The sequence below is a fragment of the Lepidochelys olivacea genome, assembly GCF_965140295.1.
Source record: "Lepidochelys olivacea isolate rLepOli2 genome assembly, chromosome: 4".
NCBI lineage: Eukaryota > Metazoa > Chordata > Testudines > Cheloniidae > Lepidochelys > Lepidochelys olivacea.
The window spans coordinates 64,409,116-64,424,235 of record NC_140414.1 but is presented as its reverse complement, the minus strand read 5'-3'; the positions used below and the strand labels follow the sequence as shown (position 1 = coordinate 64,424,235).

Sequence of the window (15,120 nt, the reverse complement as noted above, 5' to 3'; positions counted from 1 at the left end):
GAGCCCTGTGTTTTTCACAAATGTAAGACAACAGAGAATGAAAAAGAACATTAAATAAAAAAGACATAAAATGAAAAATTCACCTCACAGTGATAGCTTCTATCCTGTGGGGCTAGGACTGACTCTCTCTCTCTGAGCATTGTAATCTCGTACACAGGGTGACCATGCTCCTAAGGTTGGGTCTGTTCCCACTGAAGTAGATGGGGTAGCCAGGCCAAATTTGAGTGCTGCAACCTGGCATATGGGGCTGCGGTGCCGTTCACTCAAATTTGGCCCAGCTGCCCCTCATTCCTGGTGAAGGAAAGGAGCCTGGGCCAAACCTGAACACCACTGTGACTCCATGGGCAAGGTCACAATACCTGGAGCTGGGTCTAGTTCCATGGAACAGAAGCTGCAGGAGCTGCTCCTGAAGTGTGAGGTTGCTCTGTGAACCCTGTGCCCCTTAAAGGTCTCCTTTTGGAGGGCAGATTTAAACTGCAGCCACCATCAGAGGCTCAGGCATGTGTTCACTACACTGATTGCACTCAATCTTGTCTGATGTCAAAAACTAAACAGTTCCAGGCCAGGCTAGTATTTTGGATTCCCAGGTGAACTCCCATCCAGGTGCTGTAGACAGCCTTTTTGGGGCATGTGTTCAACCTGTGTATCCCCTGGTTGCCTTCACCATATCCTCTCCCCTGTCACTCTACTACATTTGGGGTTGCACTGACTTGCTGTGGCCCTCCTGCTGGAACAGTGGTTTCAGATGTTTTGTGTCACTGCCCTTCAGGCTGATTTTTAAAACATTAGAGGTCAGTATAATCCAGAGTTGAACTAAGCCATATACATATTTCTAAATGATATATGCTACTAAATTACATGATTGAGAGCTGAAATAATTAAAGACAATCTACATTTACTATGCTGCTCACTAGTAGCATTTCTCTCAGATTGGCCAGAGAATACAGACCAGTTGATTTCATTTTTCTTTCTAATCAGTTTCACACTGTGCACAGGGCAGGCAAATTATTTAGTTTTTTACTTCTTCAAAAGTGTTTCCATTAGAATTAAAGCAATCACGGAAACATCCCTGTGGCAGGGCTAAGGTTTTGCAAAAGTTTGTGTATCTGACATACACTTGGACCACAAGTAACCTGACCCATGGGTAGGCCCACAGTCTCTAAAGATTTCCCACACGCTCAACATATGAATAACCCTATTGAAGCTAGGTGATTCTTTTCAGGATTGCAGCCTCAGTCCAGGCTGGGGAAAAGGAAGAGAGAGAAGGGAGCTGTGGATGAGGATCTGAAAGAAAAACAGCTGAGAGGAGGGGGAAATGAGCAGCACTCGCGAGCCAGGTTTCACACCTCTCCTGACTCACACTGCATTTGCACACTGCACCCCTTCCCTCTGCTCATCGGGACACTGCAGCGGCCTGCTTTCCACAGGTGCGGGCACCTTCCGGTCCCGTGGGAGCAGTGCAGCTTCACCTCTGGAAATCAGGTCAATCACCACTGCGGGGTCCGTGGGAGCCTCACACGCGTCTGGGCGCTGGGTGACCAATAAACTAACACTGACAATGAGTCCCCCATGAGGGAGCTTCCCCGGCCGCTAATCCCGGGCCGGGGCGGGGAGCCGGGTTAGGTGGCTGCTGCGCAGCAGCTTCGCGGCCCAGCGACCGCCTCCCCCTGCAGCCAGAGCTCCTGGCCGGGCGGCGGGCCGCTGCGCGCGCCGCTCACCTGCGCACACCTGGGCTCACCTGGGCGTGCGCGGCCCCCGGCCCCCGTGCCCCGCTCTGCGCCCCGCCCGCCTGCCAGTTCCTAGCCGCGCAGGCGCACGGCTCCTCTCCCGGGACTCAGCGCTGTCATGGCGGCAGAGAGCGGCCGCGTTTGCAGCCGAGGCAGGAAGAGATGGGGCTGAGGGAGACCGCGGGGTGAGGCAGCGGCGGCTGAAACTTTCGGCTCCTTCCCGCTCCAGGAGCGGCGGGTGCTTCTGCGCCAGGGGGGCTAGCGGCCCAAGGGCTCGCGCGAGTGGGGGGTACCAGAGCAGCCCGCTCTCCCCGCCCCTCAGCCGGGCATTAAAGCGAGCCTCTGCTCCCCCCCCCGCCGCCGCCACCCCCACCCCCCCCGGCGGCGCACGAGACGCGAGGAGGAGGAGGAGGAGGAGGAGGAGAATTAGGTGAGCCTGAACTTCCTTCCTGAGCGGTTTGTCGCGGCACCTGTGCGTGCACGGGCGGGCGAAGGGGCAGCGGGCTCTGCACGCTCAGCGGCGGCGGAGGTCCGAGCCCGGGAGCGGGGGGCACGGCGGGAATAGAGCCGAGCACGGGGCGCGCCCCCTTGACTCCCCTTTAGAAACCCAGCGCTGTCTGTGGGGCAGATTCCACGGGGCGGGAGAGAGGCAATTTGCTCCCCGGCTGCTACCGTCCCTGTTTTGTGGGGGCGGGGAGGAGGTGGGCCACTGGTAACTTGGGGGGTCGTCTGCCTGGCAGGGGCTTTCAAACGACTGGACGTGTTGCCTTTCAGGGCTTTACGTACCTGCCTCGGGGCAGTGAGGCAGCTGACCCAACCCTGCTGTTGAGGAAAAAGCGAAGATTGGGCGAGGGCTCTCCACACCCGCTGTATTTCAGGTTTTTCGCAAGTTGGACCTGAAGAGAGAGTGAGCAAGAGACCTCTTTCCCTGCCACTGAAATCACTCCTCATTGGCTGTGGCGGCTGTGCCTCTGGCATCTCAGCTAGTGGTAACTTGAACTTAGCTAGCTATGGCTAGTGAAGACAAACAGGTTCTTCAGCCAACAGGTGATGGAGGAGGAGGAGGAGGAGGGAAAGGAGGAGGTTCTGCTGAAGTGGGGAGTACGCTGCAGCCCTTGAACCCAGGAGTCCCTATCCGAGGCATCAGGATGAAATTTGCAGTGCTGACGGGACTGGTTGAAGTTGGCGAAGTATCCAACAGGGACATTGTAGAAACTGTATTTAACTTGGTAAGCAGATCATCTTTCTAACGCTCTTTCTGGAGGTGGAAGGGAAAGTAACAAAATACCCAGGCAGGAGAAGCAAGTAAAAACTCTGGGCACACTTGCATTATTTCTTTTTCTGACTCTCTTCTTTTCACTTATTTACATTCTTATGAAATACTTACTAACAGATTCTGTCTAGATTCTCTTTTTGCTGTTTTCAGCTTTTGCAGATGTTAAAGGGAACATGTCTATGCATTATAAATTATGCTTTTAAAAAATTCTACACAGGTGTCAACTCATTTGCCTTGAGGGAAGCTGTAGCTTTTCCCAGTAGTAATAGAGAAACACATTAAAGTGTAATGTAGTATACATTGTTGTTCAACATGTTTGTTTTTAATTGAAAAAGACAATATGGCAAACCGTGTTAAGTCTTTTAAAAAACTTTTCCATGAAGGTGTAATGTTTATGGGCTTGCCTCTAAAGGCTGTTTCTGGATAATCCTTTTTCTTTCCATTTATGTATGAAATTTTCATATTCTAAGGTGGTGGGGAAGTTATTTCATTTAAATATAGGTGTCAGTCACATTTACTTTGATTATTAGCAAAAGTTGTTGTTCAAGTGGCCTTTTAATTAACAAAGTAACCAGATGTATGCCATATTGAATCTGCAGCTCAAAATAGTAGTAGCTTGAATAAATAAAACTTCCTAAATAAATTTATTTAAACCTTTCTTTTAAACAAGTTTACAAATTTTTGCCATGCAAACATTAGAGAGAAAACAGTTAGGAAAACATTGAGTTTTTGTTTAGTAAACCAATATAGTAAAACAGTAATATTAATCACCAGATCTCTCTGTTACAGGGTGTTACCATCTTAGAGTGAGCATCTTTACACTTCCATGATGTGGTTTTAGCATAGACGTTTTTAATAGTTCATAACAAGCAATACTGAAAACTGAATGTATTTCTTGTTCTGAGTAATCAACGGCATAATATTGTAATGAACTCTCAATACTATGTTACGCAAACAGTTGGACCAGTTTTGCCCAAATGTTTAACTCGTACTATATAGGGTGCCCAAGTGTTGGGTGTGCGTGTAACTGTTTGTTTTTCTTATTACGTTTTTACAATGGAGCCCTACTTTTGCTTGTGGCCTCTAGGAAGTGCTAGAATATGGATAATGAACATATTGGTGGTAGTCTTAGTTTTTGGTGCTTGCTTTAGATAGATGTCTGAGACTGAATGAGGCTTCTGTTCTGACAAACCAGAAAGTGGGAGCACATGCAACAAGTGTAAAACTTGTAGCAAGAAAAGGTCACTGTTACTGCAGAAAGTATGTTAGGTGTTAATTACTATCTGTATTTCAGTTATTTTATTAGCAATATGCATTTGCCTGTTCTTCAGAGCTAATAATCCTAACATCTACATTTGTTAGGTCTGTTTAATGGCTTTTGACAGTATCTTAATTTGATTAGTCATTCTTTAATGTATAGTTTTCAATAATTTGTGTCTGAGTTTTAAGATTAATAAAATATTTCCTATTGACTTGCTATTTTAGTATTAAAAAGTTACAGGATCAAGGAGAGAGAACAAATGAGCATCAGAATATTTGTGTGATTAATGTACACCTCCTAAACTTCAGAGAGGAGTAGTGGCAGGCCATAATCAGTAAATTTCCATAAATGCCTCAGCCAGGAGAAGCTGAATTCAGTTCTTAAAAGTATACTTTGCAAATGCTTATTCTAAAGTAAACTCAGCTTTAAAGTGCATGGAGGGGAAGGTTCACAGGGAATGGCTAGTGGAATCTTCTTTATTTATGGCTCTAAAGGGCAAATCTTACTGTCCAAATCTGAAGTTCCACCATATTCAGGCACATTGCTTTTCATACTTTGAGGATCCTTAGCCAGAGGTGAGTTGTCAGGGAGTGGCTGGGAGAGTTTGAGCAAAATTGCAGGAATGTAGAAGTTGCTATTCCCTCCTATTGCTATTTAGCTCCATTTGAGTTCCTCAATCCTCCCCTGCCCACTCTGTTACAAGGAAGCATCATTTAAAGGTAGTGGAGAGCCAGTGCCCTTGAACTCGTGGTCCGTACTGCTCACAGAGCTTAGATGGCTTCTGACACTCTTTCATGTGGCTTCCCTGGATCAGAGTGCAGTTCAGGGAAGCTGAGGAGCTAAACCACTGTTAATCCCCACTGAGAAGCTGCACCCAAGCACTACACCCTCTTCCCTTTAACAGCTTCACTTGCCCAAAGCCACAATTTCTTAAGAATGGCCATATTGGGTCAGACCAATGCTCCAGCTAGCCCAGTCTTCTGACAGTGGCTGGTGCCAGGTGCTTCAGAGGGAATGAACAGGCCCATTTATCAAGTGATCCATCCCCTATCATCGAGTCCCAGCTTCTAGTGATCAGAGGTTTAGGGACACCCAGAGTATGGGGTTGTATCCCTGACCATCTTGGCTAATAGCTGTTGCTGCACCTGTTATCCATGTTTTGATCTCGTTCTTTTTTGAACCCGGTTCTACTTTTGGCCTTCACAGCATGAGTTCCACAGGATGACTGGTTTCAGAGTAACAGCCGTGTTAGTCTGTATTCGCAAAAAGAAAAGGAGTACTTGTGGCACCTTAGAGACTAACCAATTTATTTGAGCATAAGCTTTCGTGAGCTACAGCTCACTTCATCAGATGCATATCGTGGAAACTGCAGCAGACTTTATATATACACAGAGAATATGAAACAATACCTCCTCCCACCCCACTGTCCTGCTGGTAATAGCTTATCTAAAGTGATCATCAGGTGGCCATTTCCAGCACAAATCCAGGTTTTCTCACCCTCCACCCCCCCACACAAATTCACTCTCCTGCTGGTGATAGCCCATCCAAAGTGACAACTCTTTACACAATGTGCATGACAATCAAGTTGGGCTATTTCCTACACAAATCCAGGTTTTCTCACATCCCCCCCACCCCCATACACACACAAACTCACTCTCCTGCTGGTAATAGCTCATCCAAACTGACCACTCTTCAAGTTAAACCAGAACATCTGGGGGGGCGGGGGTAGGAAAAAACAAGAGGAAACAGGCTACCTTGCATAATGACTTAGCCACTCCCAGTCTCTATTTAAGCCTAAATTAATAGTATCCAATTTGCAAATGAATTCCAATTCAGCAGTTTCTCGCTGGAGTCTGGATTTGAAGTTTTTTTGTTTTAAGATAGCGACCTTCATGTCTGTGATTGCGTGACCAGAGAGATTGAAGTGTTCTCCGACTGGTTTATGAATGTTATAATTCTTGACATCTGATTTGTGTCCATTTATTCTTTTACGTAGAGACTGTCCAGTTTGACCAATGTACATGGCAGAGGGGCATTGCTGGCACATGATGGCATATATCACATTGGTGGATGTGCAGGTGAACGAGCCTCTGATAGTGTGGCTGATGTTATTAGGCCCTGTGATGGTGTCCCCTGAATAGATATGTGGGCACAGTTGGCAACGGGCTTTGTTGCAAGGATAAGTTCCTGGGTTAGTGGTTCTGTTGTGTGGTATGTGGTTGTTGGTGAGTATTTGCTTCAGGTTGCGGGGCTGTCTGTAGGCAAGGACTGGCCTGTCTCCCAAGATTTGTGAGAGTGTTGGGTCATCCTTTAGGATAGGTTGTAGATCCTTAATAATGCGTTGGAGGGGTTTTAGTTGGGGGCTGAAGGTGACGGCTAGTGGCGTTCTGTTATTTTCTTTGTTAGGCCTGTCCTGTAGTAGGTAACTTCTGGGAACTCTTCTGGCTCTATCAATCTGTTTCTTTACTTCTGCAGGTGGGTATTGTAGTTGTAAGAAAGCTTGACAGAGATCTTGTAGGTGCATTTTGTGAAGTAGTACTTCCTTTATGTCTGTTTTAAACCTGCTGCCTATTAATTTCATTGGGTGACCCCTGGTTCTTGTGTTATATGAAGAGGTAAATAACACTTCCCTATTTGCTTTCTCTACACCATTCATGATTTTATAGATCTTTATCACATCCTTCTCTATCATCTCTCTTCCAGCCAAGCGGTCCTGGTTTTTTAATCTCTCCTGATATTGAAGTTGTTCCATACCCCTAATAATTTTCATTGCCCTTCTGCGTTTTTTCCAATTCTAATATCTTTCTTGAGACAGGGCAACCAGAACTGTATGAAATATTCAAGGTATGGACATACCATGGATTTATATAGTGGCATTGATATTTTCCGTCTTATCCCTTTCCTAATGGTTCCTAACATTCTGTTAGCTTTTTCTGACTGCTGCGGCACATTGCGTGGATGTTTTCAGAGACCTATCCACAATGACTCAAAGATCTCTCTTGAGTGGTAACCGCTAATTTAGACTGCATCATTTCATATGTATAGTTGGGATTATGTTTTTCAACGTTCATTATTTTGCATTTATCAGCATTGAATGTCATCTGCCATTTTGTTGCCCAGTCACCAGTTTTGAGAGACCCCTTTGTAACTCTTAGTTACGTCAAAAGCAGACTGCAATCTTGAGTAATTTTGTACCCTCTGCAAACTCTGCTATCTCACTGTTTACCCTTTTTTCCAGATCATTTATGAATATGTTGAACAGCATTGGTACCACTACAAATCCTTGGGGGACTGTGCTGTTTACCACTGTCCACTGTAAAAATGGACTGTCTATCATACTGTCAGGGTTGGAAGGGACCTCAGGAGGTCATCTAGTCCAACCCCCTGAGGTCATCGAATCCAACCCCCTGCTCAAAGCAGGACTAATCCCCAGTTTTTGCCCCAGATCCCTAAATGGCCCCCCTCAAGGATTGAACTCACAACCCTGGGTTCAGCAGGCCAATGCTCAAACCGCTGAGCTATTCCTACCGTTTGTCTCCTGTCTTGTAACCAGTTACTGATCTATGACTGCCTACTTTGCTTAAGAGCCTTGGGCGAGGAACCATGTCAAAGGCTTTCTGAATGTCCAAATACACTATATCCACTGGATCCCTCTTGTCCACATGTTTGTTGACCCCCCTTAAAGAATTCTAATAGATTGGTGAGGCATGATTTCCCTTTACAAAAGCCATGTGGATTGTTCCCCAACATATCGTGTTCATCTGTGTGTATGATGATTCTATTCTTTACTGTAGTTTCAACCTATTTGCCTGGTAGCGAAGTTAGATTTACTGGCCTGTAATTGCCAGGATCACCTCTAAAGATTTTTTAAAATGTCAATGTCACATTAGCTATCTTCCAGTCATCTGGTACAGAGGCTGATTTAAGTGTTAGGTTACATACCACAGATAGCAGTTCAGCAATTTCGTATTTGAAGTCCTTCAGAACTCTTGGTTGAACACTCTCCGGTTCTGATGACTTATTACTGTTTAATTTATCACTTTGTTCCAAAACCACCTCCATTGATTACTCAAACTGGGACAGTTCCTCAGATTTGTTGCCTGAAAAGAATGGCTGTGGGAATCTCCCTCACATCCTCTGTAGTGTAGACTGATGCAAAGAATTCATTTAGCTGCTTCTTAATGGCCTTGTCTTCCCTGAGTGCTCCTTTAGTATCTCAATTGTCCACTGGCCCCACTAATTGTTTGGCAGACTTCCTGCATAGATGTACTTAAAATTTTTTTGCTGTTAGTTTTTGTGTCTTTTGCTAGTCGCTCTTCAAGTTCTTGTTTTGGCCTGCCATATTATACTTAACTTGCCAGGGTTTGTTCCATTCTATTTTCCTCAGCAGGAATGGACGTCCATTTTAAAATGATGCCCTTTTCCCCTAACCACCTCTTTTATTCTGTTTAGCCCTGAAAGTGTTTTTTGGTCCTCTTACTGTTTTTTTTTTGTTTGTTTGTTTTGCGTATACATTTAATTTGAGCCTCCATTATGGTGTTTTTAAAAAGTTTCCATGCATCTTGCAGGCATTTCACTCTTGTGACTGTTCCTTTTAATTTTTATTTAACTAGCTTCCTCATTTTTGTGTCGTTCACCTTTTTGAAGTTAAATGCTATTGTGGTGGGTTTCTTTGGCATTCCCCCTCCCTCCTCACAAAGATGTTAAATTTTAATTGTTTTATGGTCACTGTTACTGAGCGATTAATCTATATTTACCTCTTGGACCAGATCCTGTTCACCACTTAGGACTAAATCAAGAATTGCCTCTCCTTTCTGAGTTTCGGGATTAGCTGCTCCAAGAAGCAGTCATTAATGGTGCTAAGAAATTTTATCTCTGCACCCCATCCTGAGGTGGGTATAGTTTAAATCCGCCATTGTTACTGGGTTTTCTGTTTCTGTAGCCTCTCTAATTTCCCAGGCATGTCACTGTCACCATCCTGGTCAGGCGGTTGGTAGTTTATTCTTCTTGGTATACTATTATTATTCAGGCATGGAATTTCTGTCTATAGAGAGTTTATGGTACTGTTTGATTCATTTCAGATTTTTACTACATTTGGCTCTATTCTTTCTTTCACATATAGTGCCACGTGCCCATCAGCATGACCGTCTGTCATTCCTATATATTTTGGGATTTACTGTGTTCCACCAAATTCCTGTGATGCCTATCATATCGATATCCTCATTTAATACCCGGCATTCAAATACACCCATCTTAGCAGTTAGACTTCTTGCAATTGTATGAAAGCACTTGAAATTTGTCAGTATTTAGTATCTGTCTTCATGTGATATAACTGAATTGGACTCGTTTGTTTGTTTGACTGTTTCTCTTCAGTTCTTGCTATAATTGAATCCCAAAATTCTTGTTGTCCCAAGGGATTGCCTTAAGGCCATAAAAGAGTGAATGAATGGTCAGGAGAGGATGTTGTAGCTGGTCTAGGCCCAGCCAAGTAGACCTTTTTTTTGATAACTCCTGTTCTAGTAGAATAGTATCTCTAAAAAGACATTGTTTAATACTTGGTGTATGTGAAATGGTGGCTAACAGTGACCTACGTGTCACTAAAAAATGACAGGTTTTTAAAGTGTTTATAGACAAATGCTAGAAGTCTAAATAATAAGATGGGTGAACTAGAGTGCCTCGTATTAAATGAGGATATTGATATAATAGGCACCATAGAAACTTGGTGGAATGAGGATAATCAGTGGGTACAAAATATATTGGAAGGACAGAACAGGTTGTGCTGGTGGGGGAGTGGCACTATATGTGAAAGGAAGCGTAGAATCAAGTGAAGTAAAAATCTTAAATGAACCTAACTGTACCATATAATCTCTAGGGATAGTAATTCCATAATTACTTGAATAATAAGAATATAGCAGTAGGGATATATTACTGACCACCTGACCAGGATGGTGATAGTGTCTGTGAAATCCTCAGGGAGATTAGAGAGGCTATTATAATAAAAAATTCAGTAATAACGGTGGTTTTCAACTATCCCCAGATTGACTGGGTACATATGAATGGTATGTAGAGATAAAGTTTCTAGACACCTTAAATGGCTGCTTCTTGGAGCAACTAGTCCTGGAACCCACAAGAGAAGAGGCAAATCTTGATTTAGTCGTAAGTGGAGCACAGGATCAGGTCCAAGCAGTGAATATAACTGGACTGCTTGGTAATAGTGATCATAATATAATTAAATTTAACATCCCTGTGGTGGGGAAAACACCATAGCAGCCCAACAGTGTAGCATTTAATTTCAGAAAGGGGGGACTACACAAAAATGAGGATGCTTAGTTAAACAGAAATTAAAAGGTACAGTGCAAAAAGTGAAATCCCTGCAAGCTGCATGGAAACTTTAATGACACCGCAATAGAGGCTCAACTTAAATGTATACTCCAAATTAAAAAACATAGCAAGAGAACCAAAAAAGTGCCACTGTTGCTAAACAACAAAGTAAAAGAAGCAGTGAGAGGCAAAAAGGTATCCTTTAAAAAGTAGAAGTTAAATCCTAGTGAGCAAAATAGAAAGGAGCATAAACTCTGGCAAATGAAGTGTAAATAATATAATTAGGAAGGCCAAAAAAGAATTTGAAGAACAGCTAGCCAAAGATTCAAAAAGTAATAGCAACATTTTTTTTTTTAAGTAGCTCAGAAGCAGGAAGCCTGCTAAACAAACAGTGAGGCCACTGGACGATAGAGATGCTAAAGGAGCATTCAAAGATGTTAAGGCCATTGTGGAGAAACTAAATGAATTCTTTGCATCGGTCTTTATGGCTGAGAATGTGAGGGAGATCACCAAACCTGAGCCATTTTTTTTTAGGTGACAAATCTGAGGAACTGTCCCAGACTGAGGTGTCATTAGAGGAGGTTTTGGAACAAATTGATAAACTAAACAGTAATAAGTCACCAGGACCAGATGGCATTCACCCAAGAGTTCGGAAGGAACTCCAATGTGAAATTGCAGAACTGCTAACTGTATTCTGTAACCTATCATTAAAATCAGCTTCTGACTGGAGGATAGCTAATGTGATGTCAATTTTTAAAAAGGGCTCCAGAGTTGATACTGGCAATTACAGGTCAGTAAGCCTGAAGTCAGTACCAGGCAAACTGGTTGAAACGATAGTAAAGAACAGAATTGTCAGACGCATAGATGAACATAATTTGTTGGGGGAGAGTCAACATAGTTTTTGTAAAGGGAAATCATGCCTCCCCAATCTACTAGATTTCTTTGAGGGGGTCAACAAGCACATGGACAAGGGGAATCCAATGGATATAGTGTACTTAGATTTTCAGAAAGCCTTTGACAAGGTCCCTCACCAAAGGCTCTTAAGCAAAGTAAGCTGTCGTGGGATAAGAGGGAAGGTCCTTTTATGGATTGGTAACTTAAAAAATAGGAAACAAAGGATAGGAATAAATGGTCAGTTTTCAGAAGAGAAAGAGGTAAATAGTGATGTCCCCCAGGAGTGTGTACTGGGCCCAGTGCTATTCAACATATTCATAAATGATCTGGAAAAGTGGTAAACAATGAGGTAGCAAAATTTGCAGATGATACAAAACTACTCAAGATAGTTAAGTCCCAGGCAGACTGCGAAGAGTTACAAAAGGATCTCGCAAAACTGGGTGACTGGGTAACAAAATGGCAGATGAAATTCAATGTTGATAAATGCAAAGTAATGCACACTGGAAAACATAATCCCAACTATACATATAAAATGAAGGGGGTCTAAATTAGCTGTTACCACTCAAAGAGGTATTGGAGTCATTGTGGATAGTGCTCTGAAAACAGTCACTCAGTGTGCAGCGGCAATCAAAAAAGTGAACAGAATGTTGAGAATCATTAAGAAAGGGATAGATAATAAGACAGAAAATATCATATTGCCTGTATATAAATCCATGGTATTTCCGCATCTTGAATATTGTGTGCAGATGTGGTCGCCCCATCTCAACAAAGATGTATTGGAGTTGGAAAATGTTCAGAAAAAGGCAACAAAAATGATTAGGGGTATGGAATAGTTGCCATATGAGGAGAGATTAATAAGACTGGGACTTTTCAGCTTGGAAAAGAGAGATGACAAGGGGAGATATGATAGAGGTCTATAAAGTCCTAACTGGTGTGGAGAAAGTAAATAAGGAAGGGTTATTTATTCCTTCTCATAACACAAGAACTAGCAGTCACCAAATGCAATTAATAGGCAGCAGATTTAAAACAAAAAGAAGTATTTCTTAATACAACGCACAGTCAACCTGTGGAAATCCTTGCCAGAGGATGTTGTGAAGGCCAAGATTATAACAGGGTTCAAAAAAGAACTAGATTAGTTCATGAAGGATAGGTCCATCAATGGCTATTAGCCAGGATGGGCAGGGATGGTGTCCCTAGCCTCTGTTTGCCAGAAGCTGGGAATAGGCTACGGGATGGATCACTTGATGATTACCTGTTCTGTTCATTCCCTCTGGGGCACCTGGCATTGGCCACTTTTGGAAGAGAGGGTATTGGGCTAGATGGACTTTTGGTCTGACCCAGTGTGGCCATTCTTATGTTCTTACACTTACTCTCTTGTGCTGATTGAATTTGAAAAGTGACTTTTAAGAATGTTGTTGTGATGTGCTATGTGTCTCAATTACTTCCAGAGCAAATTTTCTCCTTTTACAAGGTACAAGATGTCTGCCCTCTGTCAGTCCTGCAAATTCAGCTTGGGATCTGAAAGTCCTACTGTGTTCCATAACTAGTAATAGATTCTTCAGGTTAAATTTTAGCCCTCAGTAGGGGGTTGGACATAAGTAAATGAGGACAAATATTTCCCCCCTGAACTGGGCTTCATTCATTTCACTAACTTCTAGCTATATTAGTTCAGCAGCAATGATAGGAATAAAAAACCAAGGGGAACCATATTTCTGTTACCAAAGCAAGCAGACTTTGAACACGCACAGGGAGCAAAGCCGAATAGAAATGTCATTACGTAGTCACTGTTCATCGCAGAACTAAACTCTAAAGAAATGTCTAAACTAGGATGAAATGTGGGTTTTTAAACATGTTCTCAGACTTTTGTGTAGGCTGGGCAATTTGTATTTTACCATGTGCTAGCTGGTTAAGGGAGAACCCTATGAGGTTCATCTGTCCTAGCAAAAATAAGAGAGACTATACATTCCTGATAAGCAAGATTTTTTTTTTAAAAAAAGAAAGAATAATCATAGTTTTAAATACCACTTTTGAGGCTTTCAGTATACATTATAAAGAAGTATAAAAAATTCACAAGTCCAATTTTTAAATATCCTTTGAAGGTCACTTATAAATAAAATAGAAATCCTGTCAAGTGATATTGCTGGCATAAGTAACAATAGTTCAGTCTAGTTATGCAGGAACTGCAAGTGTGCTGAGAACAAAAATGTTTAATCTTTGCACATTAATGTATTGGAAGAGTCCAATATCTACTGAGTTATACTTCCAGCATGGTTGTCAAAGGAGTTTTTCATCCCTTTACCACCATTGAGACATGACTACACTCTTAGAAACTTTGAAATAGATCTGTTCAGTTTCAGACAGTGTTTTCTGAGAGCCCAACAGTTCAGCCCATATTGCATATGGTATTACCTGTTTCAGCATGCCTTAACTGCAAATAGTTCAGTGAAGAAAATGCTGATTATCCCAGTGTAACGAAAACTTTATTGTGAATTATGACAATCCTTGGAAATGTCATTCCAGTTCAAATATTAGTCTTTGAAATCATGGAAATCTTTGAAATACAATAGGCTGAACTGAGTTTGTATTGCTTACATAATGTGATAAGGGTCTTTATTCTTTTAAAATAAGGTTGGACAAAATAGGGCTAACGCAAGACGTTTAACACCCCAATATTGAGAGGGTGTAGGCCCCCTTGAAGCAGACTTAGAAAACAAAACACAAAAAACCAAAACCACCTGTACATGCTGTACAAATAGGAGGGGGGAAGAGTAGAGTGGGAGAGAATAGCATGTAGAACACGAGAGAGCTAATTTCTATTGATACTCTTGCAGTCAAAAAGAAAAGTGGACATTTTATAAAAGACAGTTTATCTTCTTACCATATATCACACAGTCACATACAGGTTTTCTGGCAAGAAAACAGCTTCATGTGAAGCACAGTTTGACTACCTACTAGTCAAGAAACTCTCGAAAGAGTAGCAGAAATTATTCTGCACTTGGCAGCATACAAAATGTAAGACTGGCCAGAATGTGAATTTACAATTTTTGTGCTCAATGGAGGCAGAGATTTTTAGGACCTGGAAGACTATGAAGTTTCCAAATTCAGACACACTACTTTTCTACCTAGTGTCCCCAAGTTGCATAACATTTTGCACTATTAACTTTTGAGATTAAAATGATACCGGATATGAAACTAATAGACGTGCTTAGTCAGAAGCTTGCCCTTGCTTCACCTTTTGCTATATAGATGTGCATCTTGCAATATCAGTCACAGTCCTCTGTATGATGCCTCCTTCCTATCATGAGGCAGTATTATATATAACTGCTATCTTGGGTATCTTTCTGCAACTTCAGTAACAGACTGTCAGAAATTTTATTCACTGGCCAGTATTTGTTGTTAGTCCCTAATTATGATATCACTTTTCTTCAGTAGCTCTCAAAGCATGTTACAAAGCTATGCTGCATTAACTTGTGTTGAGAAATAGACATCTATATGGCAAGATCCCTGACTGTCTTAAGCAACTGGCATAGCACACTTGTGTTCATCCCTTTTGATGGGATGAATGTGGTGGTGTGTGTAATCAGGGACTGGAAATTCGTGCCAGGGTTTTGCTCACGAGTTTAAGTTGACTAAGCATTTCT

At 42.4% G+C, this 15,120-nt stretch overlaps 1 protein-coding gene across 1 annotated transcript in view; it reads left to right on the top strand.

Annotated features, from left to right (window-relative positions):
* Positions 1-2,089: 2,089 nt before the first annotated feature.
* Positions 2,090-15,120, top strand: part of LRBA (LPS responsive beige-like anchor protein) — a 560,210-nt gene continuing 547,179 nt past the window's right edge. The window contains exons 1-2 of the mRNA XM_084626698.1: positions 2,090-2,157; positions 2,502-2,956. Of these exons, the coding sequence (XP_084482824.1) occupies positions 2,738-2,956 (219 nt within the window). The 5' untranslated portion in view covers positions 2,090-2,157; positions 2,502-2,737. The remainder of the gene's footprint in view (positions 2,158-2,501; positions 2,957-15,120) is intronic.